Source organism: Eulemur rufifrons, chromosome 4 (assembly GCF_041146395.1).
Source record: "Eulemur rufifrons isolate Redbay chromosome 4, OSU_ERuf_1, whole genome shotgun sequence".
Lineage (NCBI taxonomy): Eukaryota > Metazoa > Chordata > Mammalia > Primates > Lemuridae > Eulemur > Eulemur rufifrons.
This window is the reverse complement of record NC_090986.1, coordinates 46,310,996-46,328,946: the sequence shown is the minus strand read 5'-3', so window position 1 is coordinate 46,328,946 and position 17,951 is coordinate 46,310,996. Positions and strand designations below refer to the sequence as shown.

Here is a 17,951-nt window from a genome sequence, read left to right as displayed (position 1 = left end):
ATCTCCTGAAGCTTAGATAAATAACTGGAAAAAATACACCAATGGCAATTGTAAGGACAAACAGAAATTAAAAATAATAAGCTTAATTCTCCCTGTTGAAAATAAAAAATTTTCCTCTGATTTTCTCAACTTACAATTCTAAGTATTTTTCTTCTCTTTGAAATGTATTTAAAATCTTTCAAAAAAGTAATAGTAGAATATCTATAAGAAAAAGTCCTGTTAAATCATTGTAGAGAACAAATTATTAATAATAAAGTTGCCTAGAATATTAATGTTGATTCTTGTTTCTCTTATTATTTGTACTACAATTTTATCTCTTTTCAAATATTGAAAATACTATGCAAAGTATTTAATGAGTGACATGGATATGTTTAAAAGAATTATTCCCAAAAGATACAAAATCTTCAAAGTTTTTACATAGAAACATTTCAATCTACAAATATAAGATTATAGGAAATTTAATATTATATTTTAGTTTATATTTAAATGTGAGTATTTTTAGAGTTATTTTATCATAGGTTTTAGCTGAGTAGCAAATTTTTAGTTTTTAAATTAATTTTCTTATTTCTTTAAACCATATATGATTCAATTAATAATTTAAACTTCTTGGACTCTTTGGATAAGTGGTATCTCTTGATTGCACTAATGCTTCTATTCTTAATCAATCTAGTATCCAGGAGAAACTCACAAGTATCTTTTCTTTGATTTTATTTGAACTGTAAAATTGATTACATTTTATTTTTTTTAAGGTGAATTTACCTACAAGCACAATAGGCAAAAACTTAGTACCACATGTTTGAAAGTCTAGAAATGATTATATACTTAAAAAAATTGAACTATATTATTTATCTGTATTACCATTAATAGACATCATTAAAATTGAAAATATGCAGCATACTTTAACTTTTCATAGTGCTAGTAATAAAAATAAGTTGTTCTCAGAGATATCAATGTAATAACAAAAGAACACCTGAGCAATATAGTTGAAAAAAAAAAAAACTAGCCACATTGATGCTATTTTCTATGCTTTTTATATTTAGATAGGCCTTATTAATTAAAGAGTCAAATAGTGAATTCCCTGTCTTAGGCAGAAATTTCATCTGAAAGCCGATGCTTAGAGAATGTAGCTGAGTTATCAGTTGGCACCGTCAAGTTTCAAGAATACTGGATTGGAGTTGTAGTGGGATTTTCAATAAGGCCCAGAACTCATTTAGCATGTGGCATTTGTGAATAGTTTCCTTTTCAGTAAAGTGGCACAATGATATCATTCTCCCTATGTCATAGAACAGCTGCAAGGATCATGAAAATAGTGAAAAACACTTATGCAGACAGGGCTGACTTTGCTCAAGGAAGAACGTATATACTTGTCCTCAATTTCTCATTGCCCAAATCAAATTTATGTGAGCACAGCTTCATTTCATCTTGAACTAGGTGATTTCTATTTCCATGGTAGTCACCATAGTGATTTTAACATAAGGAACAATTGTAGCCATTTCTAAATCGTAAGAGAAATTTTTGTTAGGCAAAAAGTCCATAAAAGCTATTGTAGAGTAGCTCTGAGAAGAAGAATCAGGGATAGTTTCAAACTTTGTGTCATCTGAATTTCATCATATAATTGCACAAACAAATGCTAACCAAAACTTTGGTTTGAAATTTAGAGTATAATTAGTCTAATATAAAAAAATTAAATTAAATGGGATGTGAATATGTATATTATACATATATATTATTATGCATATATAACATATGTATGCATATATGTTATACATATGCATGCATATATGCTATCCATAAACATGTATACATGCACACATATGTATACATATATACATAACATATGTTATACATATTTACATCCTATTTTATTTTTTGAAATTAGACTGTACATGCAGTATGTATACATATATGTTATATATGTGTAATATATGTACATGTTCTATAGTTTCTTCAGCAGATTGCATTTCTGGAAACTGGTATCAACAATGAAATAACTTACTTTGCAAAAAGTTATTGCCAGAGATCTCTTTGGCATGCTGACTTCTGTACCCTAGGACAGTTCACAGTGCTTTGCACACAGAAGTGCTTTTAAAGAAATTGTACAAAGAAGGAGAGCATAGGGGATATATTACAGACGTTTGAAAACAAAACTGACCCAGTGAAAGTAGAAATTAAATTTAAAGTGTTCTTGAAAATATAAACCCTCTGAAAATATACAAAATGTTTAAGGAAGATATGAGAATTTTTATATTGGGCTAGATGGATGTGACCTGGATCTTGTAAAGCAGAATATTTTTCAATAGGTAGATAGATTATAGCTAGATAAATAGATGAACTCAGCATATTCAATGTTAATTGACAAAAATTTGAAGTCTAGCAGACACTTAGCATATATTAGATGGGGCATATATTAGCATATATTAGAGAGGGATTGAGTAAATAGCATGAAAAAGACAATGATGTCAGGAGTCTGCGGTGAAAAGGGCAGTGACAGAATCTATCCATAAGTTAGGGATGGAGTCATAGAAACTAGGGCTGCAAAAAGGGATTAAGTGAGTTTATAGATACATAAGAAATTTGTCTCTCATTCTCTATAGGATGAAATCCAAAGTAGTCACCTGAGACAAAACATGAGAATATGACATTAATTTCTTCATAAAGGTAGAATCATCTTTTTAAATACTTTTAATACTTATAAATTAATTTTTTACTGAAAAGGCTTTCATAGTATTTTCATTTTATCAATTAATAATGTCACAATAAACAATAAGTATAACTTTTTAAATATATATTTGCCATCACAAATTACCTGTTTTCTAATTGAGTAAAAATATTTTTTAATTATTTCTATTGTTATACCTTATTTTTTATAGTTGATGTGATTAAATGTTTTGTATTTTGGATATTATTATTATAAACAAAGTCTATTTGTGAAGTTTCCCTAATTATGAATAGATTTTAGTTTTGTTTCCTTTTCCAATTTTAGGACAAGAGTTACCTATTATGGAGTAAAACTTTAGAGGGCATCCCCTTTCTTAAACAAAAATTCCTAAATTTAGCAGATGGAAAATGAGGGCTCAGAAATTTTAGTAAATGTTTGTAAGGTAGGCACTAAGCATACCTTTTATCCAAAATAAGTCTGAATAAGAAGATAAATACGATAATCCATTAATCAAACCTAAGTAATACACTCTATTGTTATCTATACATATTATATATTATCACAACTTTTTTTTTTATATTTGCAGACATCTTTTTCTTACTCTTATTTGCTTTCTTGGAAAATTTATATTTTTGTCCAAACCAGTTTGTTGATTTTTAACAACTGTTGTTTTTCTTTTTTTCTTTAGAGATGGGCTGGTCTCAAATGCCTTAGTTCAAGCCATCCTTCCACCTCAGATTTTGGAGCAACTGGGATTACAGGCACAAGCCACTGCACTCAATTTTTCTATTTTAAACATTGATTTTTCAATGAATATGAAGTTTATTGTAGTATAAATTATGTTATAATATTCATGTTTTAATTCTTGTGGAAGGTTTAAAAGTTTATCCCAGCAAATATCACTTTTTTCCCCTTATTTGCAATATCATTTTGACAGTATACTGAATGTATGCATTCTGTTTTCATTGATGATATGCATATTATTTTTGCACAATAATTGCTCATGAATTTTGCATGTGCAACTCAAGGTTTTTTGCATCTATTATTAAAATTTTATTTTTGATCTTATTGCTTAAATGTACCATAAATGCTCAGAATAAAAAAAAACCTTTTATAAGCTACAAATTGATATATTCTAAAATCAATGCTAATTTTTACAAAGTCTCACATTTTTAAAAAAATCTAGTTATTTTGTCAAAGACATGTCCACTCAGCTATTTAGTCTGCACAGTTTCCTCAGGATATTATTTTGTGAAATAGGATAGACCTGCAAAAAAGGCAGATAGGATGCCTATCAAGAGTTATATGTTCTCCTGGGCACACCAAGAAGATGAACTTGTAAACAACAACAACACAAAAATTGTAATAATCATTACATTGGCTTTCTTTTTTCTGTTTCATAATGTTTATGTATTCTGATATTAATATTATGACCACTTTTCTGTATGGATTCATTTCTCTTGATAGCCTAGCCTTTTATTTATGTATTGGTTTGTTTTACTTTTGGGATTGTTCTTGGAAACTACATATGTTTCCATATGGCTTTCTGATACAATTTAAGAGTATTTTTCCATTTGAAATGTATCCAATTGACTTTAAATCACAATTATGGTTTATTCTCCTTAGACTTCAGAAAACAAGTGCAGACAAAAATCTAGGGTGGTCAGAAAGAAAGAATGTGTTTTCATTAGCGTGTACAATAAATACTATGAGGTTCTGAACATTTGATGATTGTATTAGTCTGCTGAGGCTGCCATAACAAAATAACATAGGCTGAGTGGCTTAAACAACAGAAATTTATTTCCCACAATTCTGGCGGCTGGAAGTTCCAGACCAAGGTCCTGCGGGATTGAATTTCCGTCAAGGGCTCTCTTCCTACATAGATGTCCACTTTGTCTTCACATGGCCTTTCTTCTGAGTGCATGCCAGGGGAGAGAGAGAGAGAGGAAATGAGGTCCCTGGAGTCTCTCTTATAAGGACTCTAATTCTATTAGATCAGAACTCCTCAGTTATGATCTCATTTCATTGTAATTCTTTCCTTAGAGGTCTCATCTCCAAATATAGCTACACTGGCAGTTAGGGCTTTAACATATGAATTTGGAAGGACACAAACATTTAGTTCATAATGGTTGACTAGGACTTAAGTTTGGGGAGAACGTTTTTAATGGCCAAGTCAAAAATAAAATGTGATTATTAGCATAATTCACTATGATCCTAAAATACAACAGTGATGCAGTAAAACTAAAACAATTCCATATACGGTGCCCATTGAACTATTATTTAAGACTATAGCGTTTGATACTATGAAGCAATGCAGAAATCACGATTAGACTTGAAGGTTTTTAAAATATACATGCCAAATTCTGAATTTGGTCTCCAGAGTAATCTCATTAAAAGTATATGTACCGCTCCTGAATGAATTAAATGTTCATGTAGAAGTAGTGTTTAGCCAATATAAATAATAAAGACAGTCTACTGTGAATAGTATTTTAAAAATAATCACTAATTGTCTATGTAGAAGATAGGGCTCTTTATTCCTAATCACTTCATAATGAAACTGTACCTTCTGTATCAAACACCGTACTTAATTCTTTGAACTTCATGGATAAATAAAGAGAGAAAAGCAGAAGATGCATCAATGGCGTTAATTCTCAAAGTCAATGATACTTGCATCAAAAGACACAATCAACAGAGTAAAAAAAAACATAGAGAATGGGAGAAAATCTTTGCAAATTATACATCTGATAAGGGGTTAATATCTAGAATATACAAAAAACTCTTACAATTCAATAACAATAACAACTCCCTCAAAAATAACTCAATTATAAATGGACAAATGGCTGTAATGGAAATTTCTTCAAAATAAAATAAAATAAAATAAAGAAGATCAGTGGTTGCCAAGACTTAGGAGAGAGAGAGGGATGAATAGGCAGAGCACAGAGGATTTTTAGGGCAGTGAAAATGTATGATACATGTCATTATATATTCCTCAAAACCCATAGAATGTACAACATCAAGAGTGAAACTTTATGTGCTGTAGATTATGGATTGGGTGACAGTGATGTGTCAGTGTACTTTCATTAATTGTAACCATTGTACCACTCTAGTATGGAACCTCAATAGTCAATAGCTGTGTGTTTGGGGGGGGGTAGAAACTATATGAGAAATCTTTGCACCTTCTGCTCAGTTTTGCTGTGAATCTAAAACTGCTCTAAATATACAGTCCATTTTTTTAAAAAAAAGATGATATACAAATCTCCAGCAAGCATATTAAAAGATGCTTAACATTACTAATGAACAGGGAAATGGAAATCAAAATCACAACGTGGTTATCTATCATCTTATATTTATTAGGATGACTACATTCAGAAAAAAAACCACAATTAGTTTTGACAAAGAGGTGGGAAAATTGTAATTCTTGTACATGGTTGGAGGGAACGTAAAATGGCTCAGCCACTATGGAAACAGAAGTCCCTTAAAAAAAAAAAAAGGAATTTGAATTACCATATGATACAGCAATTCTACATTTGGGTATATATATCCAAAAGAATTAAGGATTTTGAAGAGATATTTGCATACAGATATTCATAGTAGTACTATTTACAAAAGTCAAGAGGTGGAAGCAACCCAGGGCCCATGAATAGATGAATGGATAAACAAAATATAGTATACACATATAGTGGAATTTTATTCATCCTTAAAAAAGGACACTCTGTCACATACTACAACACAGATGACCCTTGAGGCATTATGCTATTTAAATATGGGAATCACAAAAAGACAGATACCTTATGATTCCAGTTATATGTGGTATAGACAGGAGTCAAATTCATAGAAACAGAAAGTAGAATGTTGGTTTCCAGAGGCTGGAGGGAGACGAGGATGGGAATTTGTTGTTTAATGGCTATAGAATTTCCACTTTGTGAGTTGAAAAAGTTCTGGAGACTACACAACCATGTGAATATGCTTAACACAACTGAACTGTACACTTGAAAATAGTTAATGTGGTAAATTTTGTGTTACATATTTTTAACAACAATTTTAAAATAATCAGTGATGCTACCTAATCATTTTATGGATATGATGGCATCATTTTTCTGAAATAAACTGTAACTAATCTTGAGACATTTCAGATTTCCTAATATTTTCTAGAGCCAAACTGTTTATTAATATTTTCCTTTTTTGTTAGATTTCAAACATTTTTGACTACCCAACAATAAAACTACATCCCATGGTTTTCACTGATTTAAAAAAAAAAAAAAATAGGATTTTCTTGCCTTTTCTAGCTCCCAAACAATTCTCAGCACTCTTATTATGCAATGTGTGTTTTCTAGGCACTAATGCTATCTCAACTGAGTGAATAAAGAAGAAAATGATACTTTAAGTTGCATTTTTGTCCGGATGGCATTAAGGAGGAAGTGAACTTGTGTTTTGATAAAAAAATATACTTCCCTAATTTTGAAGCCCTAATTTTTGAATAAAAGTTGCCTGTCTCTGCAGTACACATTGTTGATTTTTAACTTAGATCTGAATTAAAATTTATTAAAGAAAGATACATGGATAAAAGCAATTTTTTTTATCATTTATTAATTGTATTTAAAATTTACATGGATTTATTTATTAAGGATACTGTATAATGTTTTCACTTTATGCTTTAAATAATTACAAACATTTGCCTTAAAATAATGTACATATCAATGTAACAAGTTTGAAAAGTGGGGAATGGGAATCTGCAGTCTGCTTTCCTGCTAGCAATAATCATAAACACTCCAACTTAATGGATCATATCCTTTTTGAAGTTCGAAGTTTCTTTAAGAACAAAATTCTAAAGGACTTCACCATGCAATGGATATATACAACATTCAGAACAACTAGCTTCCATGCTTACACTGAACTCAACATAAGGCAAAAGCCCATAATTGTACTGAATCTTTGGCTCAGTGTGTTAAAAAAGCAAAGCAAAGCGGCAAGTCTAATGAAAACACTCCTTTGAGTTTGCCAGTTTCAGATTGCTAACATCACCGCAATAAAATTCAATTGTCATCTCTGATGAGATATGCAGCTTTGATTAGCAGGACAGTTTGTTTTCTGAATGCAAGAAACAAGCACGAATCTGTTTCTCTAATTGTTCTCATAGCTTAAGACGATGAGAAAGCAGCAGGTTTGTTTTAATAAAACATCATTCTGCTTTATGGTTTGACCACGTTTGTTTAGAAGAGCACTAAACCAATCAGATTCTGTCGGATGAAATATCCTGTCTTCTACTCTTGGCAATCTCTTGGATATTGCCACTGATTATAAAACAATTGAATGAGTTTCAGTCATGAAATTATCCATGTCACAAATATTGGTCTTTCCTTTCAACTGTTCAAGAAAAGCAAGCCTTTGGTAACTCTAGTTATTGTATGTTATAATACAAAACAAATTACCACTAACCATTCCTGAACTAACATATGGCCAGACATTGTTCCTGTATAGGTTTGATGTGTTCCTGTTTTCTATAATTCTGTTTGATCTTCTGCCTCTTTTGACATCAGTAGGTGAATCTACAGAAATCCTTGTTCTTGATAAGTTTTCATCTCAAGAAGTTCTGACTCTTGCCATACAATATAAAAATAACCCACTTCAGCAAAGAAAATCCCTCCAAATAAAATAAAATAAAGTCAAGGTTGCTTGATGACTACCACGCAGGCACCTGCTCTCCCAATATTCAAGGAAGCCATCTGTTAAAAAAGATGAAACACAACTTAAGACAAATTTTACTGTCATAGAAAAACATAAACATTATCATATATTTAAAGGAAACATAGACACAAAAATCATAAATAAATGTGCTTCTGTTTTCCCATTTTAGCCACAAGTAGCATAATAAAAATGAAAACATTGAAAATGGCATTTTAAAAACAATGGTTTGTATATTGAAAATTATAAAACTTGTAATTACTTATGGAATTGTTAATAAAAGTAATATAATACTTAACGATATTTATTGAAATAAACCTACTATAGAAAACTTTCCAGTAAAGATTTATTCTAGAGCTTGCATGGACACATTTATGATGATAGTTTACAGTGATAGCTTAGAGTATATGTTAGATGAAATAGCTGCAATCATTTTGAAGTTATTTCCCCAGATATTATATTGAATTAAATGTGGTATTCATTCATTCTAGACAGAGACATACAAGGAAATAACTTCAATATTTTGTCATAAATAGGACATAATTATAATTGCTATAGGGCTTATTAAATTTTTCCATCTTTTGACAATTGCTGAAATGAGAACTGAGTTTTTTTAATAATGCTGAATATGAAAATGGCTAGAAATATATTGAAAACAATATTTTTTACAGAGTTTGTAATGAAAATTTATTCTTTGGAGCTAAGCCAACATTTTAATAATTTGAGCTTTTTGATATCAATGCTTTTTTATTACAGTTTTCTAAGAATATCCAGGTAGACAAGAAATTACAGGATATTATTCCAAACCAAAAAGAAAGTGCATAAAGTGTAAGAAATAAAATAGCTAAGGACAAAATAACCTCAGATCACATATATTATCTTATTGGTTGAGAAATGATATGTAATCATTCCCTAAATATGAAAATTATCTCTATTTTCCACCAGTGCTTTTGAATGTATTTATTGTTACCCTCATCTTATTGCAGGTTAAAATATCCACATGATATTTGTTTTTCATTCCTTTCATTTAATACACTATTTGTAAATAATGTAACATCTCTTTTCTTCCTCATACAGTTGCCTAAAATGAGAGGTGTAAAGGACCATAGGAATATATTCATGGCCTATTTTGTGTCAAGAATAATTATTATAGGTCACAATAGTCATCCTCATAATCACATCATGTGTTGTTATTTCCATGCGACAGGTGAGTGACTGGAATATCAAAAGACAATATATAAATCCTACAACATCAATGTATACAAACTGAAGTTTATCTGACTCCAGAATGAATGGTCTTTCAAATGTCTCTTTTATTATCTAATGATTTTCAAGTATTTTTTCACATCAGAGTCATTTAAGGAGCTTTTACAAAGTATAATCATGATGTAAGTTAACAAGGTCCATTCAACCATGATCTGGTATGTGATGATGGTCATATAAGATTGTAATAGAGCTGAAAAATTCCTATCATATAGTGATTTAGTAGCCATGGTAATGTCCTAGCTCAAGGCATTACTCCTGTGCTATGGTGATACAGGTGTAACAAACCTCCTATACTGCTATTTAAAAAAATCATAGAATAAGGATATAAAGAAAGAAAATATTTTTGTACAACTGTACAATGTGTATGTGTTTTAAGGTAAGTGCTCTTGTAATTACAAAATTTTATAATGCCTACAGAATTCAGCACAGTAATATGGTGTACAGATTTGAAGCCTAGGAATGATATAGACTATTTCATATAGTTTAGGTGTATAGCAGGCTATACACCATCTAGGATTGTGTAAGTACACTCTATGATGTTCATACAACAACAAAATCACCTAATATATCCCTGCCTTTAAGTGACACATGACTACATATGTGCACAAGCCCTACCACTCAATTAGCCAACAGGATGGGTATTGGCTAATTGCATTTTTGAAAAGTTTTCCAAAGGTTTACTGATGTTTATTCAATAGAGAAGTATAGTGCACTAGACTACATACAGAGTGAGTAGGTTACCTCCATATTTTTATGTACATCTAAATCTATATCTCTCTATATGCATATGTGTATATGTGCATGTTAAAATGAATCCTTTCCATTGTTTCAAAAGTGTGCTATCTCCCTGTTTCTTATGTCCATGAATGACACCCTCTCTACCCAGTTGTTCAAGACATTATCCCAGCACACATCCACAACCCTTAGTTTTCCCTCATTCAACCCTACATTTGAAGGATCATCAAGCCTTCTAAATCTCTCTCCAACCAGTTTAATTCTAAGCAATCCTTCTGTCTTTCACTTAGTTCAGGTTACATATTTACCTTAAGTGGATTGGCAAAATAATTCTTCTAATGGGTTTCTCTCACTCCAATCTTGCTTTCTCACAATTGTTTTACACATTGTATCAAGCACAATCATTTTAAAACACAATTCTCCTTATTCACTTTTCCTGCTTAAACTCCTTTATTAACTCCCCTCAGTCTTAAAATCCAGGAACTTTAATGTGGTTTCTCATCCTACATAATATAGATCCCGTTCATCTCTCCAAACCCATTGCTCACTAGTTTATTTTCTGTGCAGTCAAGCATGCCTTGTGTTTTTCCTTCAATTCTTAAAATGCTATTCTGTAAGTCAAAGCACTTCCCATATTTTAATTTGGTTAACTATTATTTGCCAGACCCCATTCTAAGTATTCCCTAAAGGAAGATTTCTCTTAGGGTTGTGTCTATTATTTGTGAATTAAACCCATACACAGAAGAAGAAACTTAGTTGTAACAATAGTTCTCAATTTTTTTGAGAAACATTAACATATCTTATACCCCATGCCAGCAACTGTTAGTCTTGCTAGTCTTTGGAGACAACAGTAAATGGCAGTCTTCAGTTCCTTACAACCTGGAGACGGATGCAGCATGGCAGCACTATGACTCCTTACCAAGAGAAAGCACGAAAGGGTAATATTACCCAGGCTATGGGAAATGTCATACAGTTCTTCTTTTTATGCCTTGAAGCACACATATTTATTTTTTCAAATAAAATGTAAGAAATAAGCCCACAGTTAAATGACAAAGTACAATTTCTTTACCCCCCCATAAGCGTGTGTGTGTGTGTGTGTGTGTGTGCGTTTCTTCTGTAAAACTAAGGCACAAATCTGGTAATTGCTTCCTAACCCATTTAGATTATTTTCAACTACAGCTAACGTTGGAGTTTTCCAAATATACATATTCTTGAATATTTTAGTGCAGTTTTCTTATGTATTCTAATCATCAGCCCTTTGTGGGTGCAAATAATACAGGGGATAACTAATCAATTTAGTCCACTTATAGGAATTATCCGGCAAATATAAGAAAACTTTCTAGTAGGCTGGAATCTTGAAAGTTTTCAAAGAGATTTTGTGTGGATAGTCCCTTGAGAGTCTTAAAAATATAAATAATTAAAAGATATGACATTAAAATCTTAAAGTAATTTAAGAGTTTTAAAATTAATGCTTGTCATGCTAAAATAAAGTTGTTATAAAACATTTTAAATATCACTTTGCTGTTTATGAAATACTGTATGATCCAAAAATGTATAAAATACTACTGAGGGAAAGTGGTCTTGAGAGGCTTTTACCTATTATTACTACATACATTATTTTGATTTCAATTTTAGAGGAAGGATAAGCATAATGGCTCTTTATTATAAATATATAATGAAGATATTATATTATTTCATTTATATACCCATAAACTTTCTTTAATGTTCTTTTGTATAAGTGGCACATTTAAAATACATACCATTGAACTGGTACATTTCCTTAGCAAATAAACAATCATTAATCCATGCAGTGTTCTCTTTAGAAACACTAGGGACTCAGAAAGACAAAATGTCAAAATATATTCTTGAAAATTTTAGTGCAATACTGTGAAAAGCAATCATTGGTAGCTTCTTTTATATTTGCTGCCTTTTAGATAAAACATGCTTTTCCCTTAACAATTAAATAAAACATAAAAAATCACAGAACTTAGTTAACCTGATATTTCCTCTTCTTTCTCCTTTTCTTTCTCCTTCTTCTTTTAATTAGCCAGTTGGATCTATTTTTGTTGAATCTGAAAGTTTTCCTTTAGGGGCGAGGGAGATTTATAAAGCAGTTACCTTAGTGTGGCCATTAGGAGTTTGGTTTTGTACTCTACAGTCAGCTTACACAAATATTGTTGCTGAACACAGAATCTCAAAACTGGCACAATCAAAGAAGTTGTGTTTATTTAAGTGTAAGTATCTTTAAAATAAATTTACTTAAATTGGTTTTCAAATTCTTCAAATAAATTTTAGTCAATTTCTGTAATCAAAACCAGAATCTTTCACCCACTGAGGCATATGAGGTGTGGTTATTATTCTGCTTTCACTAAATAAGGCTTTAGATAGTCACTGCTCTGATTGATGGAAATTATTTCTTTATTTGAACAGTACCCTACTTTTAGATTTCTGGAAAAGGAGAGAAATAGTAGAAATATTGAACAATTTGGAAAAGAAAGAAGGAAAGTAAAGAGAATTTGATTTTAAGGACACAAGTCTGAAAATGTATTCATTCTCTCCATTATAAGGAAGGCTATATAGTATCTAGGCAGTATAAGGTGCTCTTCCCTATAATTAGATTGCTGGGCCCTCACCTTTCCCTCACATTCACCCCCCCGTCCCAACACACATCCTCTAGTTATGTGACCAGAATGCAAGCTGCTTCCTTTTAGCATGATCCTGAGTATCTGAATATAGTGTATATTCAAGGGGTAATGCCTCTCCAAAGACAAGCCAATCATTTTACTTCATCTTCTTGGAAAAAGTGATTGTCAAAGAGCACTTGATATGTGGCAGGCTGTGCATACAGAACCCTTAGCTGTTTATTTTTTTAAAATTGAACTGGGACAATTAGTTTCTTTATTTTCTGACTATAGCTGTGAGGATTACCATTTGGAGCTTCCAGCAACGCCATCAAGCGGAAAATTTTCTCTTCAATAGGTAAAAATGAACCTAACAAGCATAGTCAACAAAAATGAGTGTCAGAAAAGTTGATTTCTGCAGTCTCTCATTGCCTTATACCAATTATTTCTAAAACCAAATATCCTAAAGTTAGGGTTTTGTGAACCAATGTATGACACTTTTATTTTTTGCTCAGGAAAAGCAAACTTAGTTCCTGCTTCTTGTTATGACTTCTAATAAAATAGAAATCCTATTAAAGCATGAATGTCATTTTTTAATATGAATTTTATTAAAGTATTAAATACATAAGAGGACAATACACAAAACCTAGAATTTAATGAATTTTTTACAAAATTAACACAACATTGAACTAAATCAATTACTTTTGGTTCAGGGTAATTTGAAAAGATATGTTACTATTTGCATATCCCTTTTCCAAGAAAAGTAAATGAAATAAATTCTTATACTTGAAGTAAATTATGTTGATGACAATCTTACCTGTGTCCACTCATTAGTTTGTGGATCATAGGATTCCATAGTGTTGAGGTATGTCTGCCCATCATAGCCACCAACAGCATATAATTTGTCACCAAGGAGACAGACCCCAACAGCGTCTCTGGGCATACTCAAAGGGGCCACCATGGTCCAAGTGTCTGTTTTGGGGTCATATCTAAAATTCAATGACAATAGTATATAACATATTCTGCTCACATTCAACTTTAACTATATGAATGATATTTTTTCAAAAGAATGTCATGAAAAAGAAAACTAATTTTTTTTTCTAGAAGTACAATTATTTGAACAGGTATTCTAGAGGGAATATCCACAATGTCTATTTTTAAAGGTATTTAAAAAATATATCCAGGCTTTTAAATGGATGCAGATTCATTTAGCAAAACTAAATGTCATGATTTCTTTCCACAAGGAAGAGGGAGTGTCAATATGTAAATAAATATTATCCACAGAAGAAAGAGGATCTTTAAAACAGATATATGCAGAGAACTATGGTAATGAAGCAGAAAGAATGGTTAAAAGTCCGATAGAATTATGGAATATTCAATAGGTTAAGGTTTTTTTTAAACTAGTTCTGAAAGTCTAGCCTAAATTTGCTAGAAAGACAAGGACAGGTTTGTGTAAAAGCACTATAGTTTTCTTAAAAAAAAAAAAAAAAAATGCATGTCCAGCTTTGAGGAAACAAGTATCTAGTGTGACTAAGCTCAAGAAAGTATGAGGAAACAGTGTGCCTCAAAAGGTAGGTTTTGATCAGCTCGTGGATTTTTGGTTCCCTGAGTAACAAGGTGTTTTGTGTTTATTCGATAAGAAAATAGAGAGCCTTTGAAACTTGGGGAAATAAGTATTATATTATATGAACAGAACTGTGTTTTAGGGAGATGGCTGAGAATACATCGTGAGGGAGAGGTTAGCAAATCAAGAGATTAAAGTCAGAAGGCCAAAGTTATTATTAAATTTAAACAAAAAGTAATTTAATTTTTTTAAAAAAAACCATAATTACCGTATACTACATATACAGATATTTACTATTTTTGAGTGGCAAAAACTTGAAGACTTTTCATGAATGTGCTTTATTTCAGCTAAGAACAAGTGGTGAAACCATCCCTTTGCCTTTAGCCTGTAATTGCAGGATCAGACACCAAAACAAAAAGCTGGTAAGACTCAGCAGATGATATATAAAATCAAACTGGAAGAAAATATTTTCTCACAAACACAGCAAACACATTCTTCGCTTGTTTTCCTGCTTCAATCTTTTTTTTTTTTCACCAATTGAAATTTTCAACTCACAGATGCCTAAAACCAATGAACAAACAAAAAAATCCCGAGATTTTGCTGAAAATAAGGAAAGTTGTTACAAAAGATCTGGAATTTATATTTTTCAGAGAATATTCACATTACCCAAGCTGTTGCATGCATTTGGACACCAAGGTTGAGGGGGTTGTGCACTGCTAAAATGACATGTGTGAGATAAGATTTTGGCTGAATGTCTGCAAAACCGGTATCACCTTAAAGCATAGGCTGCCCAGCACATAAAAGTTTAATTTTACATGCTGTAGTTAATAAGTATAAATCATCATAGACAAATAAAGGCACACATAGATACACACACAAGCACACACAATCTATGACATCAAAATCTTATTTAAAATATTTAAATCTTTCCCATAAACATTTTGAAGTATACAAAGATTTTTAAAATGAGGAGTAAAGAAAGAAAAGAAAAGAAAACACAAGGAAGCAAATAGTACAATCTAGAATGTGAAACATTTTATGGAATAACTGACTGAATTTTTCAACAAGTCAATGGCAAAAAAAAAGTAATAATGAATAAATAAGTATGAAGAAGTAACTCTTCTAAATTCAATGGGAATTAAAACATAACAAAATATAGTAAGTGTACCTTACTTGGATCCTAATTCAAATAGACCAACTCTTAAAAGATATTTGTGGTTATGTTGAAAAATAAAGTCTTGATCATTTTTGTCCATTTGTTTCTGGAATTAATTCAGAAATGTTTTGAGTTGAAAACATGTTTGAGAATTTCTTTAAAATACTTCAGGGAGGAAAGAGGAAAGGGAAATGAATGAAACAAGAATGACAAATTTGTGATGGTTATTGAAGCTGGGTAATGAGTATAAGGGAGTTTATGATATTGTTTACTTTTTTTTTGTCAGGAAATTTTCTAGCACAAATAATTTCAAAAGGAAGAATACATAATACATTTTAATTTAGAGAAAAGTCAGTGTTTTTTACATTTTATTCATTATTCGATAGAATCCAGTCTGGCTTCTGTCACAACCACTTTACATAAATAGCTTTTTTTCTGGTTATATTTTAGTCTTCATTTAATTATTATTCAGCTCTATGGAATTTTTTCAAATATTGTCTGCAAAGAAGACTTTATCATTTATAAAAAAGTTCATGAAAATTGAAAAAAAAAAAAAACAGCTGAAAACCAGCAGACACTAGTGTCATAAGCAGCAATAGATGAATTTCCAAAGGCTTAGTTCTTCAAGTGAAACGCAAAGAATGCTACAATTCTCAAAACTCATATTGCAGGGGGGATTAAGAAAACACTCATATGTCCTACATTTAGGTCCATATTTTGAAATACTAACCTACTTTTAGAAATATGTATCTTTTTTATATTTCACAAATTTTCTGAAACTAATTTAAAAAGTTTGATGCATTCTTTTAGAAAACTAAAATATTTGCATTAGATGTACCAGTTTTCAGTGGTAGGTAACATATTTCAAATGTGTAATAACTATCTTTTAATTAATATCTGGCAATGGTAATGATATGTAAGTTTATAAATTTCCAGTAAAACCAAACCAAAACGAAACCTGAGTCTTCCGACACACACATTCAATTCCAGATGTTTAGGAAGCGATCACAAATTCCAAATTACCCAGTAGTCATTATTCTTGATTACATTAATGACTCTAAATTGATTTTTCTATATTTAGGAACTCTGTTGATTCACCTCTTAGCCTAAGACATACACAGTTATTATCCCCAAAATGAAATAAACAGCTGTTTTTAGCTTAGGAGAGCAACTACAGCTGTATAAGCATTTCCCAAACAATTACTAACAGTGATTTTAATTTTCATTGTCAGGTCACACATTTTTGATAAAATTTCATTCTAAGCATTTTTTCTTTTTTATTTTTGCCTCTCGTTGCCATTTATGAAAAAAAAAAAGTGGTGGTGGTATATAGGCTGGTATTAGGCTTTTTGTATTTAGGCTGTCTGCCTTTTATGTGTTTTATCTTGGCCTTCCTAGTAACAGTGGGATCTCTGTATCAGAGACTCTATTAAAGTTTATAGCCCTCAGGCAAGAGAAGTGCCCATATATAGTGGATAAAATTGGTTGTAAATTGAAAACTTGTTGAAGGCCTCTGATAGTCACAAAATCAAAGTTTCCTTTTGAAAATCCCCATTGAATTTTTTGAGGAATTATTAATTTTCTAAGAATTATTGTCATTTCCATACTTTAAGGTTAATTTTTTTTTCTTAAAATATTTAAAGGAAATTTATTTAAAATATGAAAGCATTACTTTGGTAACAAACAGAATTGAGAACGATTATTTTTCCAATATTTTCCAGGTAACATTCGGATAGAGAGCAAATTAAACAATATAGAAGCGATTTATAGCCAGGTATGTTTGCCTGTAAAACAAACAAACAAGAACAAATAAGAAAATAAAGAAACAAGAAAAGAAAAATTAAGATCCATGCCGTGAGAATGGATAAATTGCTCTGAAAGAGATTGATATGTAGATTTCAGGTACATGAATTACATAATCTATATTCAAATTGATTTTAATAAACTATTTGTGATTTGAGCAATCCAGAATGACAATAGCACTGTTTAAAAATAAATAATTTTATTTTTTCCTGTACAGAATACCAATACTGCCAGCTTTCATGAAATTATCAAAAGAAATATACCTTGACTTTAGAAATATTTATATGCTAGGAATGTAAAACAATTCATTTCAATGCAAATTATTGGTTAAAAAATGAATGGTAACTGTAATACTCCTATAAACACCCCCATTCATATATTTTCATATCACACATTTGTGACAGATAGTTAGGGATGGGTCAATAAGATTACATATTTTGAAATGTGGAAAATGCTGCTAATTGG

General features: G+C 30.9%; 1 protein-coding gene across 2 annotated transcripts in view; it reads right to left on the bottom strand.

The window, feature by feature from the left end:
• Nucleotides 1-7,225: 7,225 nt before the first annotated feature.
• KLHL1 (kelch like family member 1) overlaps nt 7,226-17,951 on the bottom strand; it is a 308,649-nt gene continuing 297,923 nt past the window's right edge. For both annotated transcript variants that reach the window (XM_069467168.1, XM_069467170.1), the window contains 2 exons: nt 13,781-13,952; nt 7,226-8,382 (listed from right to left, as the gene is read on the bottom strand). In XM_069467168.1, the coding sequence (XP_069323269.1) occupies nt 8,323-8,382; nt 13,781-13,952 (232 nt within the window). In that variant the 3' untranslated portion in view covers nt 7,226-8,322. The remainder of the gene's footprint in view (nt 8,383-13,780; nt 13,953-17,951) is intronic.